Consider the following 23,401-nt stretch of genomic DNA (forward strand, 5'->3'; position numbering starts at 1 on the left):
AAAAAAAAAAATATATATATATATATATATATATATACACACACTTTTTTTATTAGAAGGCATGCTATTTCTTACAAATAATGCACTATAACACTCCTCTGTTATAACACTCCATCTAACATGAGGCAGTCCTCGACACTATCACTATTTTAAAGGGAACCTTACATAACCTTTGAGCTATAAACTATATTATGGGATTCCAGGATGAAAGTACAGGAAGTCCGGGGGGGTTGTGTTTCATAATCACCAGGCGCCCCATTCCAGCGCTGCGTCCTCGCGAACTTAGTGCACACATCTCCCATTTATCTCTATGGGACCAAACTTTACATTTCTAGTTGGTGACTTGATAACAATGACTTCCAGCTCCTTCCACATCACATCTGACAACTACAACCCCGTCCCCTGTGACTACCAGTAAGGGCTCCTGCACACTTACGTTTTTCTTGCACGTCTTTTTCATGCGATATCGCTGCATTTTTTTTCCCCGCGATTGTCAATGGGACTTTCTAATGTTAAAAAAGCATCGCACAAAAATTGCAAAGAACCAACTTGCGATGCGGTTTTAACATTAGAAAGTCCCATTGACAATCGCGTGAAAAAAACGCAGTGATATAGCAGCGTTAAAAAAACGCAAGTGGGTGTAAGCCCTTAGTGTCTCCTAATGATGGTGGAGATTGGAGGGGTCTTTGTTCTATGATGTTCAGCCAATTAGTGACTCCCATCATTATTGGTGGTCTCCACTTAGACCACGATATTGTGTCCTATCTATATAACCCCTATGTGATATCACTGAAGGAGACCCCCCTCTTGGGACTCGCACTTCAATGATATCAAGCCCTATAACACTGCATTTCCCAGCCGGAGGTGTCAGGAGTTGGATTTACGGTGATCACTGATCGGAGCGACTCTGAGATCTTGATCTAAATGTAGAATAAACCAGATTTCAGATTCTGCTCTCAGAACTTCAGAACAGTTTTCTAGTTTTTCATGAAGTTTTCTCTTTTTGCCTTACCTTTCACTACAGAAACCTTCATATCTACAGAGTGTCCAGACTGTCCTCCTCCAGGTAGGTGCACAGACACACTATCAGTATTACTGTGATCATCAAAATACGGTGGTTTTATTTGGAAGCTATATGGCAATATTATGTGGTTTAAGTGTCAGTATTATTTGGGCCATATATGGTAGTCTTATATGGACTGTATATGGCAGTATTATATGGATTGTGTGTTGCAGTACTATATGGATTATATTAGTGTTCTGCAAGCTGTATTTGGCGGTATTATGTGGATTGTTTATGGCAGTATCATGTGAGATATATATGATAGGGTTATATGAGTTGTATATTGCAGTATTATGGGTATTAGTGTACTTTGATGCCACCAGGAAGCTAGGGCTTTGACAAGGCAACGCCCCTGTCACACCCCTAGTTCCTGATTGGCTGCATTCGTCAAGGTTCTTGCAGGTCCTTTACCATGGTTGTGGTGAGGACTTTGCTGTCAGGCCAATGTAGTGTGTGGAGTGATGTGTCTAGTTGGAGACCGGATTGGCTATATTCACCCTGGTGTCCCCAGAGGGCAGTGGTGTTAATCACTGCTCCTATGTGCTGCATGTGCCTGGGGCAGGATCCCGCATGTCTACCTGTGCCGTCCCCGCAGTTGTTGGCTATGCGGCTGCTGGCAGTGAGGACAACCCGGACTGCCTTCGGCACTGTCCCCGTTGTTCAGCCCTGTGCAGCTTTGGCCTCTGAGGAGAATCTGGAGTGAAGTGGCCGCTGTACAGCGAAGTGCGGCTGCAGTTTTCTCCCCGGACGCCGCTGCTGCAAGTGCACTGTGGCCATTGTTCTACCCTCCTGTCGCCTCTGTGGACTCTCCAGCCTGCAGTCGCCGGTGTGCACTGATGTGCGGCTGTCGGGACTGCAGGGACACCTCCCCTGTACGTGTGCCGCCGTGCTTTAATGTGCACCCCCGGGCTGTTATGTGCTGTCCACATAACCCCTGGTTACAATGGGTAGGGGGGGGAGGGGAAATAACTCACCGGCTGCTCAAAAAATTGAGGCACAGAGCTGCTGCCAGGGAAGCAGCTGTAGGGAACCGTAATGCACAGCCTGCTGAAGGACATTAAAGTTCCTTGACGAATGCAACCAATCGTGAGCTGGGGGTGTGACAGGGCCATTCCTCCTGTGAAATCCCTACTTTCCGGTGGCGTCAAGGTACACTAATACCAGTATTATGTGGCCTGTATATTGCAGCAATATATAGGCTACAAATAAAGCAGTATTATATGGGTTGTACATGGCAGCATTATGCGACCAATATATTGTAGTAATACATGGGTTGCATGTAATAGTATTATGTGGGTTGTACATGGCTGTATTATGTGGGTTGTATATTGCAGTATTACATGGGCTGTATATAAGAGTATTATGTGGCCTGTATATAATAATATTATCTTTACACAATATGATAGCTTGGAAGTCTTATATGGGTTAAAGTTATTCGGAAAAACTATATAAAAAATGGAGACTCTACTTTTCTCATTGCCCAGGACCCTATTTTTCATAGTTCTGCCCTGCGGTGCTCTACCTCAGGGGTCCCCAACTCCAGTCCTCAGGGACCACCAACAGGTCATGTTTTCAGGATATCCTATGGTAAGAACACCTGTGGTAATGTCCGAGGCACCGACAATAAATACATCACCTGTGCAATACTGAGGAAATCCTGAAAACATGACCTGTTGGCGGTCCCTGAGGACTGGAGTTGGGGAACCCTGCTCTACCTGACACTGAGCATAAGGCTGATTCTTTCTAAAACAACTTTCAGATCTTTAGAGCGTATCTGCCCTGTCAGGTGATATTAGCATATGCTCCCATGTGTGTACATGACAAATTAGACTATATGGGGACATTATAACTTGTATCCTGTGTTATCACCATTTTACCCTCCATCGGCTCAAACTCCAATTTTCAGTCCTCTCTGAGCTGGTGCTGCAGTCTGCTGCTAGGATGTGTTTTACACTTTCTGCTCCTTATCTCTCTGTAACACACAGATAACTGCATCATGGAGGACATTATACAGCAGGCATGACCAGTGTAGATGGCATTCAAAAAGCTGTGAATAGCGAATCACTTCCCATGCTTTATACTGCAGCTCTGCTTATTCTGCTTGGCTGCTGCATATTACCACAATCTGAGCAGGAATTCAATGTGTAAAGAGAATAATTATAAACTACAAGCTGGTAGTTTATAATTAGGAGCTCACTAAGCCAGCAGTGAGAAAAGTAAAATTGTCAGGAAACTGACACAAACTGAAGAAAATGCTCCCCCTAATGGTGTATTGTAGAGTTACACGATAAATAGATTTACATAGGATCCTGCACCGCATTGTGGTAATAATCAGTAGTATATTCTGAATACTCCTGTAATACCCTGATGATAATGATGCCATGTCTCCTCTCTCCGGCAGATGATACTTGTGTTTGCAACATTGAGGAATGTCCGTTGCTTTTTGATTTCTTCGGATTATGTGATTATATTCTGTGTGAAAACTGTCCGGGTAAGTAATGATATATGCAGTGTATACATGGATGATTCTGAGAAGCCTGTATAGATATATAGCCATCATTACAAGGAGCTTAGTACATACAGATATGTACACCCACCATTAGGGGGAGCACATTATATATAGATGTATACAGCCACTACTAGGGGGAGCTCCCTGTATACAGATATGTTCAGCCATCACTAGGGGGAGCTAAGTGTATACAGATATACTCAGCCATTCCTAGGGAGAGCTCTCTGTATACAGATATGTACAGCCATCACTAGCGGGAGCTACCTGTATACAGATATATACAGCCATCACTAGGGAGAGCTCCCTGTATACAGATATATACAGCCATCACTAGGGGGAGCTCCCTGTATACAGGAATGTACAGCCATCACTAGGGGGAGCTCTCTGTATACAGATATGTACAGCCATCACTAGGGGGAGCTCCCTGTATACAGATATGTACAACCATCACTAGGGAGAGCCCTCTGTATACAGATATGTACAGCCACCACTAGGAGGAGCTAACTACATACAGATATTTATTTCATAGAATGGTAGAGTTGGAAGGGAGCTCCACTATATTTACAGTAAAGTATGTTATATACCGTTGTTTCAGACTATTAGCTAAAAAGAAAACCGTTTGTTATGATGCTCTCCAGTACAAAAAAATGTTATCGTTTTCAGAATGTCTGCCTACAGAATAACCTTGCAGATAGGAGACCTTTCTTTTTAATTAGTTTTTTTTATTAAGTACTTTTTCAGAAATTTTAGCAGAGTTTGTAACAAAACTTGAACAAACAACAAGCCTTAAACACAAGAGTTTGGAGACAGAACACTCGTAACGATGTAAATGATAGATAATTCACGGAATGTGCCCATAGATTCCACAACATACAAACATGGGCAAACATAATCCGCATTAAACATCCACAACTGTTCAATCAGGATTTAAGATAAAAAAGAACTAAAAAGCTAAAGAGAAGAGCAGAAGTGTAGTATTGTAGATGGCTGCACCACATGAGGAAAAAGAACTACAGAAGAGATATCTGAGACTCACATCCCCTCTGTAGCTGATGGATCCGGCCAAGGACAGAAACAACGAGACGGGGATATAATTTATTCTCCATGAATAACAACATAATGCAGTTATGAAGGGTTCATGGCAAGATGCACTCACTGTCCAAGGTGCCCAGGAGGGATTCTTAGGAAGCTCAGGGTGCATTCACAGGGGCTAGTTCTACATACAATATCTGACTGATAGAAATATGGTAAGTAGAGATGAGCGAGCATACTCGCTAAGGGCAATTACTCGATTGAGCATTGCCCTTAGCGAGTACCTGCCCGCTCGGAAGAAAAGGTTCGGCTGCCGGCGCGGGTGACAGGTGAGTTGCGGCAGTGAGCAAGGGGGAGCGGGGGGGAGAGAGGGAGAGAGAGATCTCCCCCGCCCACCGCCAGCAGCCGAACCTTTTCTCTCGAGCGGACAGGTACTCGCTAAGGGCAATGCTCGATCGAGTAATTGCCCTTAGCGAGTATGCTCGCCCATCTCTAATGGTGACATATCATGCGTGTAAATGATCAATGGGTTTAAATGATTTAATTCACATGAGCAATTTTTTTCTCAAACCGATAGTCCGAGGTGAAAAAAAATCACTGCATGTCCTATTTTTAGTCAATTTTGCTAAAAAAAAGAAATTGCCTGTTATTTTCTATGGGAGTTGTAAAAAAACAAATTGCACTTGATTATTTTCATTTTTTTCTATTGAAACAAGATGCGTGAAAATCACATGTTGGTGATGTAATGCTATTTTCTTGGAAAACGCAGTGCATTCGCAGCAGAAATTGCAGGATTTTGTTGTGAGCTGGAGTTCTGACTCCCATCCTATGCTACAGGGAAAAGATGAAGTAGTGGATGAAGGTGGTTGAGATGTTCAGTGCAGGACAAATAAGGAAGAGGCCAGAAACTTGTGAAAGCAGAAACTAGAAATTTACTGAACATTTGGTAACATATTAAAGTCAATCTTTTCCACAGCCACAACAATCACAGCACTTGTAAAATCCATAGTATCTCCAATATGTACATCTCTGCACAAGCCCAGGGAGCTTCTCTGAATGGATCTGAATCAGAATGGATCACTTTACGTGGTCCCAGCTTTCCCCTTGTACCGGCACTGGCCTGTATTTCCTCACAATAGCACTTGTACCTTATCTAAGCCTTAGGGTTCACACACTGAGGCTGAGGCTCCTTTTAGGGCTGGCAATTCTCCTGCAGTTATCAGGTGCCATAGGCTGCATCATCAGAGGAGGAATAGATAAATAACTTTCCACTCTGCTCTGCTACCTCTCATCTCATCTCATTTCCTCTGTGTTCTCCTCTGAGATCTCATCCATGAATTCTTCTGATCTCCTCTGATCTCATTTCATCTCTGATCTGACCCAAAGAGGAAGTGCAAGGTCTTATATTACTTCCCCTTCTAGCAGCTTCTAGACCAACTCCTTCTCAGCTAATCAGAGCTTAGATAACATGGAGGGGCTGACCGATAGCAGGGGATTTCCCAGTTACTAAGGGCAGACAGAGTCATAGGAGATACAGACATATAATCAAATATAGTACAATTGAAATGGGAGACAAGCGCGAAGAGGCTTGTACTCTCTGAGCAGTTTCTAAGATTTGGCTAATGAGCCGTGTCATGGTGGCAATGAGTGCAGCACGCTCTTTGTAATCTTGTGCACCATTGAAGGTATATAACAGGATCTGGAAGACTAATAGAATTTGGTGATTGTGACGCCAGTGCCTGGATTAAAGGGGTTGTCTCGTGAAATCAAGTGGGGTTATACACTTCTGTATGGCCATATTAATGCACTTTGTAATGTACATCGTGCATTAAATATGAGCCATACAGAAGTTATTCACTTACCTGCTCCGTTGCTAGCGTCCCCGTCGCCATGGATCCGTCTAAATTCGCTGTCTTCTGGCGTTTTTAGACGCGCTTGCGCAGTCCGGTCTTCTCCCTGGTGAATGGGGACGCTCGTGCCGGATAGCTGGTCCTCGTAGCTCCGCCCCGTCACGTGTGCCGATTCCAGCCAATCAGGAGGCTGGAATCGGCAATGGACCGCACAGAGCCCACGGTGCACCATGAGAGAAGACCCGCGGTGCATCGTGGGTGAAGATCCCGGCGGCCATCTTGGTAAAGGAAGAAAGAAGTCGCCGCAGCGCGGGGATTCGGATAAGTAATAAACTTTTTTTTTTTTTAACCCATCCCTTGGGTTTGTCTCGCGCCGAACGGGGGGGCCTATTGAATTAAAAAAAAAAAACGTTTCGGCGTGAGACAACCCCTTTAAGAATGCTTGGTAGCGAAATAACACTAACACACGTGTGTAGATAAATGACAGGCTCACCATTTACTTTTAGACCCGTAGTTGCTGAATTAATATTAAGTTCAAGAAATTTCATATACAACTTGCATATATACTATTTAACACTTTACACACAGATAAACAAACTTTGAGAGGGCAGCATCTGAGCTAAGGAACAGCTATAGAGAGCGAACTGACCAGAAATACCCCTTATAAACCCAACTAACAGTTTTGCCATTCCTGAAACACTGCTCAAGTTTTGTTTAGTACTCACAAACTTCTATGAAGATTCTCTACCTCTTGTCTAAAGTTGTCATCTGGTAGAAAGCAGAGCTGGCTTGAACGGACATCAGGTTTGGAAAAACAAATAGTCTCTCTCAGCATCGGGGTAATTTATGGGCAGCTGCACGCAGGATTTCTTGAAAGTTTACATAACGTGTCTCTAATACATCAGGACAGAGCAGGAAAAAGAAGAAGCTGGGTCTTTACATGGCTATCCGCTTCCTCCGTGTCCATCTTGGCTCCTCTCTCCTCTAAGTGACCTCTTCATTGTCTCACTCCATACTCCCTATGTACTGCACTTAACTTCCATCTTCTAACACTGTTATCTATTTCTAAGTGCGTAATACAAAATGAACCAGAACCCCCACCTTTTTCCCTTACTCCAGGGGCTTGTCACAGCTTAACTGATTTACGAAGGTGCCTAGACAACCTTAACTCTTTAGTTTTCTGACTCTCTCTTCTTATTAAATGAAGTCCAGCCTAACTACACTTTGTAAAATGAACTGGTAGTTAGAACAGTTGCTCCTTACTTGCAGGTAAAGTTCTTTTATTCTGTAGTGCCAGTCCAGGTCACGACACAATAAAAATGCACATGGTGACACAGTCTCCCTGAGATGTTTTTATCCAGTAGTGCCAGTACAGGGTCCCTACAACTGTAAGTGCAATATTGGTCCGATAGCACTCCATTCACTTTCAATGGGACTCCGGAGGTACCTAAGTGGCACCCGCTTAGCTATTTTCACCATCCCAATTGAAATTAATGCAGTACTGACAGTACATGCTTGGTTAGTGCTCCCTTCATTCTGACATCACTAAGGGGGGAGAAGCGACCCCCACAGTGACAAGAGAACAAAGCATAGGAGTCCTGTTCTAGGGATCGATAGGTGTCTCAGTAAGAAGTTCCCACCAATCAGCAAGTTATTCCCTATCCTGTGGATATCCTTTGGATGAGGAATAACTTAAAATTCTGCCACAACCCCTTTAAAGGAGTTTTGTCATTAGAAAAAAAAAATTCTATACTTACCTATTCCTCCCCAGTCTTCTTACTGCATCTTCTCCTCACCGATCTTCTCCTGGCTCCTCCAGTCTCCTGGGTCATGTCACTGCAAGCTGTTCAAATCATCTTCTTCCTGTGATGTAGCGTCCATTTGATACATTTCATTTCCTGCAAGGCAGTGTATGCTATGTCACTAGTGATGCAGCGTTCACTGCCTAGCAGCAAATGCCGAATCCTCGGCAGCCTGTTTTAGCACGCAGCCGCGGAGTCCTACATGTCCAGTAGCTTGACGCAAGTGTTCATACAGCATATGAACACTAGAGGCGAAACACAGCACACATGCAGCCCTGGAAATGGTCTTCGCCTGCGTACTAAAGCAGGCTGCTGAGAATTCATTTCCTGCTAGGCAGTTAACGCTACATCATGCCCTGCAGAAATGAAATGTAGCGAATGGACGCTACATCACAGGAAGAAGAAGATTCGAACAGCTTGTGTTGACGTGACTCAGGAGGCTGGAGGAGCCAGGAAAAGATCTGGGCGGAGAAGATGCTGTAGGAAGGCTAACGGGGAGAAATAGGAAAGTACAGATTTTTTTCTAATGACGAAACCCCTTTAAGGCCGCATCCCCTACAACAAGTCTCTGAGAAAGATTTATTCATTTTAGCAAGTCTAGTGGGAGTTAAATACCAGTGCATACATATTTTTTGTGAGCACTCCCAGTGCCTACTTCAATGGGAAACCTTTTTAGTCCATTGGAGAGCCTTCCTCCACTCTTCTATACAAAATTGGTGTTTTAAGTCATGTTCCCACAACCTCATATGAGGACACTTGCTTTGAGGAACTGAGAAAAAAAGATTAATCATAAAAAGCAGAAATATCTCAGATGCCCAGGGGATAAGGAGAAATAGACAATAGCTGACTTAGGAAAGACAGGTCTATAGATGTCAGTTGAATGAAGGACATGTTGGAGACTTTAAAAAGACAGCCTTTAGGCACCTTCAATGAATGTTGCAGAGTAGGGAAGTCTAATAAGCTGTTATTATCATAGAGGTCACCAATTATTTTCATACCTAATGCTTACCAAGTTCAAAACTTGAGAATGGAAGATAAAAAGCCTAGAGAGAGGACTGAGATCAGAACCAAGAGAGCGGTACAAGAAGCAAAGATATACCAGACCAGATGAAATCTGCATACTCCAAAGATTGAAAAGAGGCGGGGAAGGGGGTTTGACTTCCTAAAATACGAGGCCTTGTAATGGCTCACAAAAAGCAGTGATGTTACAGCAGCTTCCAGATTACTTAGGCCTCTTCGTCAGGCTACTGTAACAAAATATATCAGAAGGAACATATAGACATAAGACAGCAAAGACATGGAGGGGTTAAAAAAATAACAGCATGAACCAAAGAGTCACTCCTGAATTCATCCAGATAGGAGTATGAGAGTTTTATGGTCTCTAAACTGCTGCCCACCCCATCCCCCCATCCCTGGAGCTAGTGCTCCCAATAACCCTGAATCTGGTGCCCCCTACTATCTATGGACTTGATACCTCCACTATTCTTGGATTTGGTGCCCCTACTATTCCTGGATCTGGTGTCCCCACTATTCCTGGATCTGGTTTCCCGGCTATCCTTGGATCTGGTGCCCACTACTATCTATGGATCTGGTACCTCCACTATCCTTGAAACTGGTGTCCATACTATTCCTGAAGCTAGTGCCCACACTATCCCTGGAGATAGTGCCCCTTACTATCCATAGATCTGGTACTCTGACTAGCTCTGAATCTGGTGCTCCTGCTATTCTTGAATTTAGTGTCCCCACTATCCCCGATACTGGTGCCCCCACTATTCCTGGATCTAGTGCCCCCTACTATCTATAGATCTAGTTCTTCTAGTATCCCTGGATCTGATGCCCCCTACTATCTGTGGATCAAGTACCTGCACTATCCTTTGATCTGGTGTCCCCACTATTCCTGAACCTAGTGCCCACACTATCCCTGGATCTTTGCCTTTACTATTCCTGAACCTGGTTCTCCGGCTATCCATGAATCTGGTGCTCCCCACTATCTCTGGATCTGGTGCTCCCACTAGCTCTGAAACAAATTTCTGAAGTGCTGTAGCCATAAATCCTTTGGACAGATTCACTCCTGTACTTGACGTATGAAAAATGGACATAGGTATATACTCCCCGACTCTTCTTTTTCTTTGGGATGTGAAGCTACTTTTCAGTATTGTAGCCTTCATATGTTCTATTTTGTGTCCTTGTGTGGCTGTTCTCAGTAAAAGTAACAAAGTAATCTTGTAGATATGATAACGTTCAATGGCTAACAAAAAAACATGATCTTACAGCAAGCTTTCAAACCTACTTATTGTTCTTCCTCAGGCTAAGTAGAATAGATCTGAAAAAGTGCATATATATATACATATCTCCCCTCATCTCCTCTCCCCTCATCTCCTCTCCCCTCGTCTCCCCTCCCCTCGTCTCCCCTCCCTCGTCTCTTCTCCCCTCGTCTCTTCTCCCCTCGTCTCTTCTCCCCTCGTCTCCTCTCCCCTCGTCTCCCCTCCCTCGTCTCGTCTCCCCTCCCTCGTCTCTTCTCCCCTCGTCTCGTCTCCCCTCGTCTCTTCTCCCCTCGTCTCCTCTCCCCTCGTCTCTTCTCCCCTCGTCTCTTCTCCCCTCGTCTCTTCTCCCCTCGTCTCTTCTCCCCTCGTCTCCTCTCCCCTCGTCTCTTCTCCCCTCGTCTCGTCTCCCCTCGTCTCGTCTCTCCTCGTCTCTTCTCTCCTCGTCTCTTCTCCCCTCGTCTCTTCTCCCCTCGTCTCCCCTCCCCTCGTCTCCCCTCCCTCGTCTCCCCTCCCTCGTCTCCCCTCCCTCGTCTCCCCTCCCTCGTCTCTTCTCCCCTCGTCTCTTCTCCCCTCGTCTCTTCTCCCCTCGTCTCTTCTCCCCTCGTCTCTTCTCCCCTCGTCTCTTCTCCCCTCGTCTCTTCTCCCCTCGTCTCCCCTCCCCTCGTCTCCCCTCCCCCGTATCCTCTCCCCTCGTCTCCTCTCCCCTCGTCTCACCTCCCTCGTATCCTCTCCCCTCGTCTCTTCTCCCCTCGTCTCCTCTCCCCTCGTCTCCTCTCCCCTCGTCTCTTCTCCCCTCGTCTCCTCTCCCCTCGTCTCCTCTCTCCTCGTCTCTTCTCCCCTCGTCTCCTCTCCCCTCGTCACCTCTCCCCTCGTCTCTTCTCCCCTCGTCTCTTCTCCCCTCGTCTCTTCTCCCCTCGTCTCTTCTCCCCTCGTCTCGTCTCTCCTCGTCTCTTCTCTCCTCGTCTCTTCTCCCCTCATCTCGTCTCTCCTCGTCTCTTCTCTCCTCGTCTCTTCTCCCCTCGTCTATTCTCCCCTCGTCTCCGCTTTCCTCGTCTCTTCTCCCCTCGTCTCATCTCTCCTCGTCTCTTCTCTCCTCGCTTTCTCTCCTTGTCTCTTCTCCCCTCGTCTCTTCTCCCCTCGTCTCTTCTCCCCTCGTCTCGTCTCTCCTCGTCTCTTCTCTCCTCGTCTCTTCTCTCCTCGTCTCTTCTCCCCTCGTCTCTTCTCCCCTCGTCTCTTCTCCCCTCGTCTCCCCTCCCCTCGTCTCCCCTCCCTCGTCTCCCCTCCCTCGTCTCCCCTCCCTCGTCTCTTCTCCCCTCGTCTCTTCTCCCCTCGTCTCTTCTTCCCTCGTCTCTTCTCCCCTCGTCTCTTCTCCCCTCGTCTCTTCTCCCCTCGTCTCCTCTCCCCTCGTCTCCCCTCCCCTCGTCTCCCCTCCCTCGTCTCCTCTCCCCTCGTCTCCTCTCCCCTCGTCTCCTCTCCCCTCGTCTCCTCTCCCCTCGTCTCCTCTCCCCTCGTCTCTTCTCCCCTCGTCTCCTCTCCCCTCGTCTCCTCTCCCCTCGTCTCCTCTCCCCTCGTCTCCTCTCCCCTCGTCTCCTCTCCCCTCGTCTCTTCTCCCCTCGTCTCTTCTCCCCTCGTCTCTTCTCCCCTCGTCTCCTCTCCCCTCGTCTCCCCTCCCCTCGTCTCCCCTCCCTCGTCTCCCCTTGTCTCCCCTCCCTCGTCTCCTCTCCCCTCGTCTCCTCTCCCCTCGTCTCCTCTCCCCTCGTCTCCTCTCCCCTCGTCTCCTCTCCCCTCGTCTCCTCTCCCCCTCTCCCCTCGTCTCCTCTCCCCTCGTCTCCTCTCCCCTCGTCTCCTCTCCCCTCGTCTCTTCTCCCCTCGTCTCTTCTCCCCTCGTCTCTTCTCCCCTCGTCTCGTCTCTCCTCGTCTCTTCTCTCCTCGTCTCTTCTCCCCTCGTCTCGTCTCTCCTAGTCTCTTCTCTCCTCGTCTGTTCTCCCCTCGTCTCTTCTCCCCTCGTCTCTTCTCCCCTCGTCTCTTATCCCCTCGTCTCCCCTCCCCTCGTCTCTTCTCCCCTTATCTCCCCTCCCCTCGTCCCCCCTCCCCTCGTCCCCCCTCCCCTCGTCTCCTCTCCTCTCGTCTCCTCTCCCCTCGTCTCCTCTCCCCTCGTCTCCTCTCGCCTCTTCTCCCCTCGTCTCTTCTCCCCTCGTCTCCTCTCCCCTCGTCTCTTCTCCCCTCGTCTCCCCTCCCCTCGTTTCCCCTCCCCTCGTCCCCCCTCCCCTCGTCTCCTCTCCTCTCGTCTCCTCTCCCCTCGTCTCCTCTCCCCTCGTCTCCTCTCCCCTCGTCTCTTCTCCCCTCGTCTCTTCTCCCCTCGTTTCCTCTCCCCTCGTCTCTTCTCCCCTTGTCTCCTCTCCCCTCGTCTCTTCTCCCCTAGTCTCATCTCCTCTCGTCTTTGCTCTGTTATGTTAACATACCTCTACCTATTATAAAACACAACATCTGTCTGTTCACTTATAAGTTGAGAACTGCTGCTCCGGGTTCATGCAGTTTTCTTTATTGTGTATCTAAATTGACTGGCCATATCATAGGCTCAGATTTATCATCATCTGTTTGGTGGTTCTTTCAAAGTAGTAGCAACATTTATATGAAAAGGAAGCCTGGCCCCAGTATTTTCAATGACAGCATGCTATTCGCTCAATATCAAACTTAGTAAATATTTCTGTCCTCTCACCTCAGAGTATTCGGGTATACAGCAAGTGAGTTCAGTCTCTTTATGAGATACCTAATTATAACCATCCTGATATCCTTGTGTTTATTACAGCTTCTACTACATCCTCGACACCAACTACAAACACCACACCAGTGACTACAAGCACTGTACTAGTGACTACTACATCCCCAATGCTGAATACAAACACCGCGCCAGTGACTACTACATCTCTAATGCTCACTACAAGTATTACACCAGCAACTACAAGCTCTGCAACAGTGACTACTACAACTCCAATGCTCACTACAAGCACCACACCAGTGTCTTCTACCTCCCCAATGCTGACTACGAGCACTGCACCAGTGACTACAAGTAAGTGACTTATAAACAAGGAGAAAATATTCATAAGTGAAACTGGAACAGTCAGACTACAGGATGTTATATCACTCACTGATATCCCTCGATCACCATTTATTACTGTGTTGTTCACTAATAATAATATAAAGTGTAATATGGAATAACAAAGTTTATTGCCCCCCAACTCCCACAACCACCACCACCAACTCTACCAAATCTATCCCTTTTTCATTAGAAGTTATGTTATTTCTTACACATAATGCTCTATAACACTCCTTTTGTTTTTTGCCTTTGTTATAATTGAAATTTTTTTGTTTCTATTATAATGAATGGGCACCAAAGTATAATTCTGCACACGGTGCCATCTAACATGAAGCAGTCCCTGACACTGTCACGATATTAAAGGGAACCTGTCATCACCTATTATGGGACTACAGGATGAGGGAACAGGGAGTCTGGGGAGTTGTGTTTCATAACCACCAGCGCTGCGTCCTCGTGAACTTGGTGCGCACATCTCGGGGGGGTCTTTGTTCTATGATGTTCAGCCAGTTAGTGACTCCCATCATTATTGGGTGGTCTTCCCTTAAACCACAATGTTGGCTCCTATCTATATAACCCCTATGTGATATCACTGAAGGAGACCCCCCCCCCCTCCCCCACTTGGGACTCGCACTTCTATGATATCAGTCCCTATAACACTACATTTCCCGGCCGGAGGTCTCAGGAGTTGGATCCACGGTGATCACTGATCGGAGCAAATGTAGAATAAACCAGATTTCAGATTCTGCTCTCAGATGCTTCAGAACTTCAGAACAGTTTTCTAGCTTTTCATGAAGTTTTCTCTTTTTGCCTTACCTTTCACTACAGAAACCTTCATATCTACAGAGTGTCCAGACTGTCCTCCTCCAGGTAGGTGCACAGACACACTATCAGTATTACTGTATTCAAAGCGCTGCGGAATAAGTTGGCGTTATACAAATAAATATTATTATTGTTCAACAATGTACAATGGTTTTATTTAGAAGTATTACTTGGATTGCATGTCAGTCAGTGTTAGGTGGGCTCCATGTAACAGTGTTATGTCGGCTATATTTGGCAGTATTATGTGGCTTGTATATTACACTATTGTATAAGCTGCATATTACAGTGTTATGTTGCTATATATTGCAGTGTTATGTTGGTTGTACATGGCAGTATTATATGGCTGGTATATTGCAGTATTACATGGACTGAATGTAACAGTATTATGTGGGATGTATAGCATATGCTCCCATGTGTACATGAGGAATTAGACTATATGTGCACATCATGACTTGTATCCTGTATTATCACCGTTTTACCCTCCATTGGCTCCACCTCCGGTTTTTAGTCTTCTTTGAGCTGGTGGGTGCAGTCTGCTGCTATGATGTATTCTACGCTTTCTGCTTCCTATCTCTCTGTAACACATAAATAACTGCATCATGGAGGACATTATACAGCAGGCATGACCAGTGTGGATGCTATGCTTAGGCAGCCTGTCCACAGGACCAGGAGCCAGAGGACGGATCTCCGCTGTGATCTGACAGATAGGCTCACCGCGGAGAATCGTGGCAATTCGCAGCATGCTGCAATTCGCCACCCGCAAGCAGAGAATCGCTATGATTCTCCGCTCGTGGACAGGGGGCAGCGCTTTCCATAGTAACGCTACGGAAAGTGTGCACTGCGTTCCCCTGCCCAGATTATCGCTGCGGGGAACGCAGTGCAAAAACGCCCGTGGACAGGCCGCCTTATTCTGCTTGGCTGCTACTTATTACCACAGTCTCAGCAAGAATTCCATGTGTAAAGAGAATAATTATAAACTACAAGCAACAATCACCAGTGAAAAAAGGAAAACTGTCAGGGAAGTGACATAAACCGAAGAAAATGCTCCCCCTAATGGTAGATTGTAGAGACACATGATAAATAGATTTACATAGGATCCTGCACCGCATTGTGGTAATAATCAGTAGTATATTCTGAATACTCCTGTAATACACTGATGATAATGATGCCATGTCTCCTCTCTCCGGCAGATGATACTTGTCTTTGCAACATTGAGGAATGTCCGTTTCTTTTTGATTTCTTCGGATTATGTGATTATATTCTGTGTGAAAACTGTCCGGGTAAGTAATGATATATACAGTGTATACATGGCCAAATCTGATAAGCCTGTGTGTGTGTATAGATAGATAGATAGATAGATAGATAGATAGATAGATAGATAGATAGATAGATAGATAGATAGATAGATAGATAGATAGATAGATAGATAGATAGATAGATAGATAGATAGATAGATAGATAGATAGAGAGACAGAGAGAGAGACTCATCACTAGGTAGAGCTCAATGCATACAGATGTATACAGTCACCACTAGGGGGAGTTCGCAATATATAGAGATATACAGCTACTAATAGTAAGAGCTCACTACCTACAGATATATACAGCCACCACTAGGAGGAGCTCACTGCATATAGATATATACAGCCACCACTAGGGGAGCTCACCACATAGAGATATATACAGCCCCCACTAGGGGGAGCTCACAAATTACAGATATATGCACCCATCACCAATGGGAGCTCACTGCATACAGTTTGCACATCCACCACTAGGGGGAGTTCCTTGTATACTGATATATAAAGCCACCGGTAGGAGGCCCTTACTACATACAGCCTCCACTGGGGGGAAGGGGGTTAGATCTCAATGATTAAGAAAATAATTCAAAAGATGTTCAATTGAGCATGCAATTATCCTGCCCTCCCTGGAGGAGTCCTGGCTCTTCCTCTGTCTACATTTTTTTAGTTAATGTTAAAGGGAACCTGTTACTCTCAACAGCATCCTAAACTAAGTTATGGTGCTGTTCGGAGAGGTGACAGAGAATTGGGTGATGTATGTTTTTATACTCGCCCACTCCCTGGTTCCAGCGCTGTCACTTCCTGAAGGATAGGAATGGTATAGTTTCTCCTTAAGGAGAGCACCTAGAAGATGTGCGAGGAGACTTCTAATACCAGTGATGCTCCTCTGGGAAATATGCAGATAGGAAAATGGAACAATACCTCTACAGCGCCACCTATTGGAAGTCAGCATTCCTGCAAGTCAATGGCAGACCTTTTAGACAAGCCTCATAACAATGACTGGAAATTGTAAACCAAGCCAGACAGCTGTTTCAGGTTTTTTGCCCCTCATCATTGTGTAGTCGGTATCTAGCTTGGCTAGTGAGAGGCCTATGACGTGGGTCGGGAAGGGTATCGGTTCTACTTAAGGAGAGCACCTAGAAGATGCGTTAGGAGACTTATGAGGTCACCCATGCTCCTACTGGGAAATATGCAAATACGGAAGATGGAACAGTATCTCTGCAGCACCACCTATTGGAAGTCAGCATTACTGCAAGTCAATGGCAGACCTTTGAGACAAGCCTTATAACAATGACTGGGAATTGTCAGCACGGCACGGAAAAATCTGACTCTTTTCCAAGTCCCGCGCACACACATCCCCATGTACATTCATTGGATAGTGCATTCTCTTAAAAGACACAGATTTTTGTGTGCTGCACAGACTTCAAAAGGGGAACACCACGGGATCAGGATAATGGGCGAATATAAAAAATACATCACCCAGCTCCCTGTCACTTCTAACAGCACCATAATTTACTTTATGGTGCTTTAGGGAGGTGACAAGATCCCTTTAAGTTTTGTGTAACTCCTGCTCTTCAGTATACAGTGGGTTACTCTAAAGCTGGATTCACACAGAGCCGAATGGCCAGCGGAATGTCCGCAGCGGACATCCCGCTGCAGATCAGCCGTTGAATGCCTTGCCTTCAAGCCCGCACCATTTGGTACAGGTTTTGGAGTGGGTTTCATCACGGATTCCCGTGTGGAATTGAGAGGGGGTGAGTTCCACAACGGAAATGGCGATGCAATAGACATGTTGTGGATTTGAATTCTGCACCGCAACAAAGTTTCCGCACGGGTTTTGTGCTGGCTTGTATGTGGACAAGATTTCGTTCACTTTGCTACTACTGTAAATGCAGCTGAATTTGCGTGTGGAGGGTCTGCACGGACATTCCGTGGCATTTCCACCCCGTGTGGACCCCCCTAAGTAAGTTACTTTCAGTATCTTTATAGGTCGTTTGTCTGTATCCAGTAATCTTCACCTAGTGGTGACTACCTGCAGCTGAGATTGTCATATATGTTTAGTTCTACACAGAGGATTTGGAGCTCTGACTGATATAGTTTATGTAACACAGACATATCTGTGAGGTGCAGTAAATATAAGGGACCTGAATGACCCACAAACACCTTGGAAACCCCCCAGATCCTTAAAATATCTCTCATTGCTTCTCCCAGTCTCCAGTCTACTGTATATAACACTTGTAGCTTTATAGTAGAATATTTTACATACAGCAGGTTGAGTCTGTCAGCTAAAACTAAAAAGGTGTAGATCAATGAACTCCAGTAGAAGAAAATGTTATCGCTCTCCGTCAGGGAAACTGAATAATCTGAATTATACCCATCCTGCTATCATTGTGTTTTATTACAGCGACTACGACATCTGCAGCGCCGACTACAAGTACCGCACCAGTGACCACAAGCCTCACACCAGTGACCACTACATCCCCAATGCTCACTACAAACACCTCACCAGTGACTACAAGCACCTCACCAGTGACTACAAGTACCACACCAGTGACTACAAGTACCACACCAGTGACTACAAGCACCCCACCAGTGACTACTACATCCCCAATGCTGACTACAAGCACCGCACCAGTGACTACAAGCACCGCAGGAGTGACCACTACATCCCCAATGCTTACTACAAGTACCGCACCAGTAACTACAAGCACCACATCAGTGTCTACTACATCCCCAATGCTCACTACAAGTACCGCACCAGTGACTACAAGCACCTCACCAGTGACCACTACATCCACAATGCTCACAACTAGCTCTACACCGATTACTACAAGTACCGCACCAGTGACCACTACATCCACAACGCTGACTACAAACACCACACTGGTGACTACTACATCCCCAATGTTGACAACAAGTACCGCACCAGTAACCACTACATCACCAATGCTGACTATAAGTACCACACCAGTGACTACAAGCACCGCAGGTGTGACCACTACATCACCAATGCTCACTACAAGCACCTCACCAGTGACTACTACATCCTCAACGCTGACTACAAGTACTGCACCAGTGACTACTACATCCTCAACGCTGACTACAAGTACCGCACCAGTGACTACTGCATCCTCAACACCGACTACAAGTACCACACCAGTGACCACTACATCCCCAATGCTCACTACTAGATCTACACCGATTACTACAAGTATCGCACCAGTGACTACTACATCCTCAACACTGACTACAAGTATCGCACCAGTGACCACTACATCCTCAACGCTGACTACAAGTACCGCACCAGTGACCACTACATCACCAATGCTTACTACAAGCACCTCACCAGTGACTACTACATCCCCAATGCTCACTACAAGCACCTCACCAGTGACTACTACATCCTCAACGCTGACTACAAGTACTGCACCAGTGACCACTACATCCCCAATGCTCACTACTAGCTCTACACCGATTACTATAAGTACTGCACCAGTGACTACTACATCCGCAACGCTGACTACGAACACCACACTGGTGACTACTACATCCCCGATGCTGACAACAAGTACTGCACCAGTGACCACTACATCACCAATGCTCACTACAAGCACCTCACCAGTGACTACAACATCTCCAATACTCACTACTAGATCTACACCGATTACTACAAGTATTGCACCAGTGACCACTACATCCTCAACACTGACTACAAGTATTGCACCAGTGACCACTACATCACCAATGCTCACTACAAGCACCTCACCAGTGACTACTACATCCCCAATGCTCACTACAAGCACCTCACCAGTGACTACTACATCCTCAACGCTGACTACAAGTACTGCACCAGTGACTACTACATCCCCAATGCTGACCACAAGTATAGCACCAGTGACTGCTACATCCCCAATGCTGACCACAAGTACAGCACCAGTGACTGCTACATCCTCAACGCTAACTACAAGTACTGCACCAGTGACCACTACATCCCCAATGCTCACTACTAGCTCTACACCGATTACTATAAGTACTGCACCAGTGACTACTACATCCGCAACGCTGACTACGAACACCACACTGGTGACTACTACATCCCCAATGCTGACAACAAGTACTGCACCAGTGACCACTACATCCCCAATGCTGATAACAACGACCGCACCAGTGACCACTACATCCCCAATGCTCACTACTAGTTCTACACCGATTACTGCAAGTATCGCACCACTGATCACTACATCCACAACGCTGACTACGAACACCACACTGGTGACTACTACATCACCAATGCTCTCTACAAGCACCTCACCAGTGACTACAAGCACTGCAGGAGTGACAACTACATCACCAATGCTCACTACAAGCACCTCACCAGTGACTACTACATCCTCAACGCTGACTACAAGTACTGCACCAGTGACTACTACATCCTCAACACCGACTACAAGTACAGCACCAGTGACCACTACATCCCCAATGCTGACCACAAGTACTGCACCAGTGACTACTACATCCTCAACACCGACTACAAGTACTGCACCAGTGACTACAACATCTCCAATACTCACTACTAGATCTACACCGATTACCACAAGTATTGCACCAGTGACCACTACATCCTCAACACTGACTACAAGTATCGCACCAGTGATCACTACATCACCAATGCTCACTACAAGCACCTCACCAGTGACTACTACATCCTCAACACTGACTACAAGTACTGCACCAGTGACTACTACATCCCCAATGCTGACCACAAGTACTGCACCAGTGACTACTACATCCCCAATGCTGACAACAAGTACTGCACCAGTGACTACTACATCCCCAATGCTGATAACAACGACCGCACCAGTGACCACTACATCCCCAATGCTCACTACTAGTTCTACACCGATTACTGCAAGTATCGCACCAGTGACCACTACATCCTCAACGTTGACTAGAAGTATCACACCAGTGACCACTACATCCTCAATGCTGACTACAAGTATCACACCAGTGACCACCACATCCTCAACGCTGACTACAAGTGCCGCACCAGTGACCACTACATCCTCAACGTTGACTAGAAGTATCACACCAGTGACCACTACATCCTCAATGCTGACTACAAGTATCACACCAGTGACCACCACATCCTCAACGCTGACTACAAGTGCCACACCAATGACCACTACATCGCCAATGCTCACTACTAGCTCTACACTGATTACTACAAGTACCGCACCAGTGACCACTACATCGCCAATGCTCACTACTAGCTCTACACCGATTACTACAAGTACCACACCAGTGACCACTACATCGCCAATGCTCACTACTAGCTCTACACCGATTACTATAAGTGCCGCACCAGTGACTACTACATCCCCACTGCTGACTACAAGTACTGCACCAGTGACGACTACATCCCTAAGGCCGACTACAAGTACAACATCGGTGACTACAAGCACCACACCAGTGACTACTACATCTCCATTGACGACCACAAGCACCGCACCGGTAACTACTACATCCCCAATGCCAACTACAAGCACTACATCCATCACTACAAGTGCTACATCGGTGACTACAAGCATCACACCGGTAACTACTCCGTCCCCAACGCCAACTATAAATACTGTACCAGTAACTACAAGCACCACACTGGCAACTACTACATCACCAATGCCAGTTACAAGCACCTCACCAGCAAATGCGACATCACCAATGATGACTACAAGCACTACATCGGCGAATACAAACACTGGGACTACAACATCTTCAATGCCGACAACAAGCACTAGAGCAACAGCTACAAGCACTGCACCAGCGACTACTACATTATCAACTCCAACTACAAGCGTTGCGCCAGCAATAACAAGCACTGCACTGGCGACTACAAGTAAGTGATTTATAGAGCAAAGAATAAAATATTCATTCCTTTTCTCTAAGTACTACAGGAATGGTCTATAGTGCATCTAATGGTGACTTTATTAGTGATGTCGCCATCTCGATTTTTTTCTCTGCTGTATTTTAATGGAGGACTGAGCTCTATTTCTGAATTCCAAATGTCTGAGTGTTGGTTCTTGGCAGGGCAGCAATGAGTGTGAACTTTGCTTTTTATCACTTGTTTGCATCCCTTCTGCCCCCTTTGTTATGTCCTCTCCTATGGTTTCTGTGTTGTGTGTCTCCTGTGTTCTGTCTCCTCTCCTATGGTTTCTGTGTTGTGTGTCTCCTGTGTTCTGTCTCCTCTCCTATGGTCTCTGCCCCTTGTATTTTGTGTCCTTTTCTTTGCCCCCTCTTCTGTGTCCTCTCCTGTGGTCTCTTTCCCCAGTTTTCTATGTCTTCTCCTGTGAGCTCTGTCACCTGTATCCTCTCCTGTTGTCTCTGTCCCCTGTGTATTGTCCTTTCCTGTGGTCTTTGTGCCCTGTGTTGTCTCCTCTCCTGTGGTCTCTGCCCCCGTGTTCTATGTAATCACTTGTGCTCTCTGTCCCATGTCCTCTCCAGTGGTCTCTTTCCCCAGTCTTTTGTCTTCTCCTGTGCTCTCTTTCCCCAGTTTTTGTGTCCTCTTTCCTCTGTTTTCTGTCTCCTCTCCCTTAGTCTCTGCCCCCTGTCTTCTGTGTCCTCTAATGTTGTCTCTGTCTCCTGTGTTCTGTGTGCTCTCCTGTGGTCTTTGCCCCCTGTATTGTGTGTCCTCTCCCATAATGTCTGCTCCCTGTGTTCTGTGTCCCCTCCATTGGTCTCTGTCCATTTCTCTCTTGTTTTCTCTCTCCCCAGTCTTCTGTGTTATCGACTGTGGTCTCTTTCTCCAGTGTTCTGTCTCCTTTACTGTGGTCTCTGCCCCTAGGTTCTGTGTCCTCTCCTGTGGTATTTGCCCTCTGTGATCTTTACCTGTGGTCTCTTTCACTAGTGTTCTATGTCCTTTTCTGTGGTCTCTGCCCCTAGGTTCTGTGTCCTCTCCTGTGGTCTGTCTGCCCATGTCCTCTCTTGTGGTTTCTGCCCTGTGTCCTCTGCCCCCTGTGTTCTCTGTCCTCTATTGTGGTCTCTGCCCTGTGTCTTCTCCTGTGGTCTCTTCCCCCAGTGTTCTGAGTCCTCTCATGTGGTCTTTGTCTGCTGTGTTCTGTGTTCTCTCCTGTGGTCTCTGTGCGAAGTCTTCTCCTGTCATCTCTTTCCCCAATGTTCTGTATTCACTCCTGTGGTCTCTTTCCCTAGTGTTCTCACCTGTGGTCTCTGCTCACTGTGTTCTGTGTCCTCTCCTGTGGTCACTGTCCGTTTTCTCTCTTGTTGTCTCTTTCCCCAGTCTACTGTGTTCTCGCCCGTGGTCTCTTTTTCCAGTGTTTTGTGTCCCCACCTGTGGTATTTGCCCCCTGTGATCTGTGTCTTCTCCTGTGGTCTCTTTCCCAGTGTTCTATGTCCTCTTCTGTGTTCTCTTTCATCAGTATTCTGTGTCCTCTCTTCTTGTCTCTGCCCGATGTTCTCTCCTGTGATCTCTGCCCCTCTATTCTGTGTTTTCTCCTGTGGTTTCTGTCCATGTCCTCTCTTGTGGTCTCTGCCCTGTGTCCTCTGTCCCCTGTGTTCTCTGTCCTCTATTGTGGTCTCTGCCCTGTGTCCTCTTTCCCAGTGCTCTATGTCCTCTCCTGTGTTCTCTTTCATCAGGGTTCTGTGCCCTCTCTTCTTGT

General features: G+C 46.5%; 1 protein-coding gene across 1 annotated transcript in view; it reads left to right on the top strand.

Annotated features, from left to right (window-relative positions):
• Nucleotides 1-23,401, top strand: part of LOC136580752 (uncharacterized) — a 116,272-nt gene that overhangs the window by 658 nt on the left and 92,213 nt on the right. Inside the window, exons 2-7 of the mRNA XM_066581579.1 lie at nucleotides 1,025-1,066; nucleotides 3,465-3,554; nucleotides 13,330-13,590; nucleotides 14,443-14,484; nucleotides 15,627-15,716; nucleotides 18,136-21,624. Coding sequence (XP_066437676.1) covers nucleotides 1,025-1,066; nucleotides 3,465-3,554; nucleotides 13,330-13,590; nucleotides 14,443-14,484; nucleotides 15,627-15,716; nucleotides 18,136-21,624 — 4,014 coding nt within the window. The remainder of the gene's footprint in view (nucleotides 1-1,024; nucleotides 1,067-3,464; nucleotides 3,555-13,329; nucleotides 13,591-14,442; nucleotides 14,485-15,626; nucleotides 15,717-18,135; nucleotides 21,625-23,401) is intronic.

This window comes from Eleutherodactylus coqui, chromosome 10 (genome assembly GCF_035609145.1).
Source record: "Eleutherodactylus coqui strain aEleCoq1 chromosome 10, aEleCoq1.hap1, whole genome shotgun sequence".
In the NCBI taxonomy this organism is placed as follows: Eukaryota; Metazoa; Chordata; class Amphibia; order Anura; family Eleutherodactylidae; genus Eleutherodactylus; species Eleutherodactylus coqui.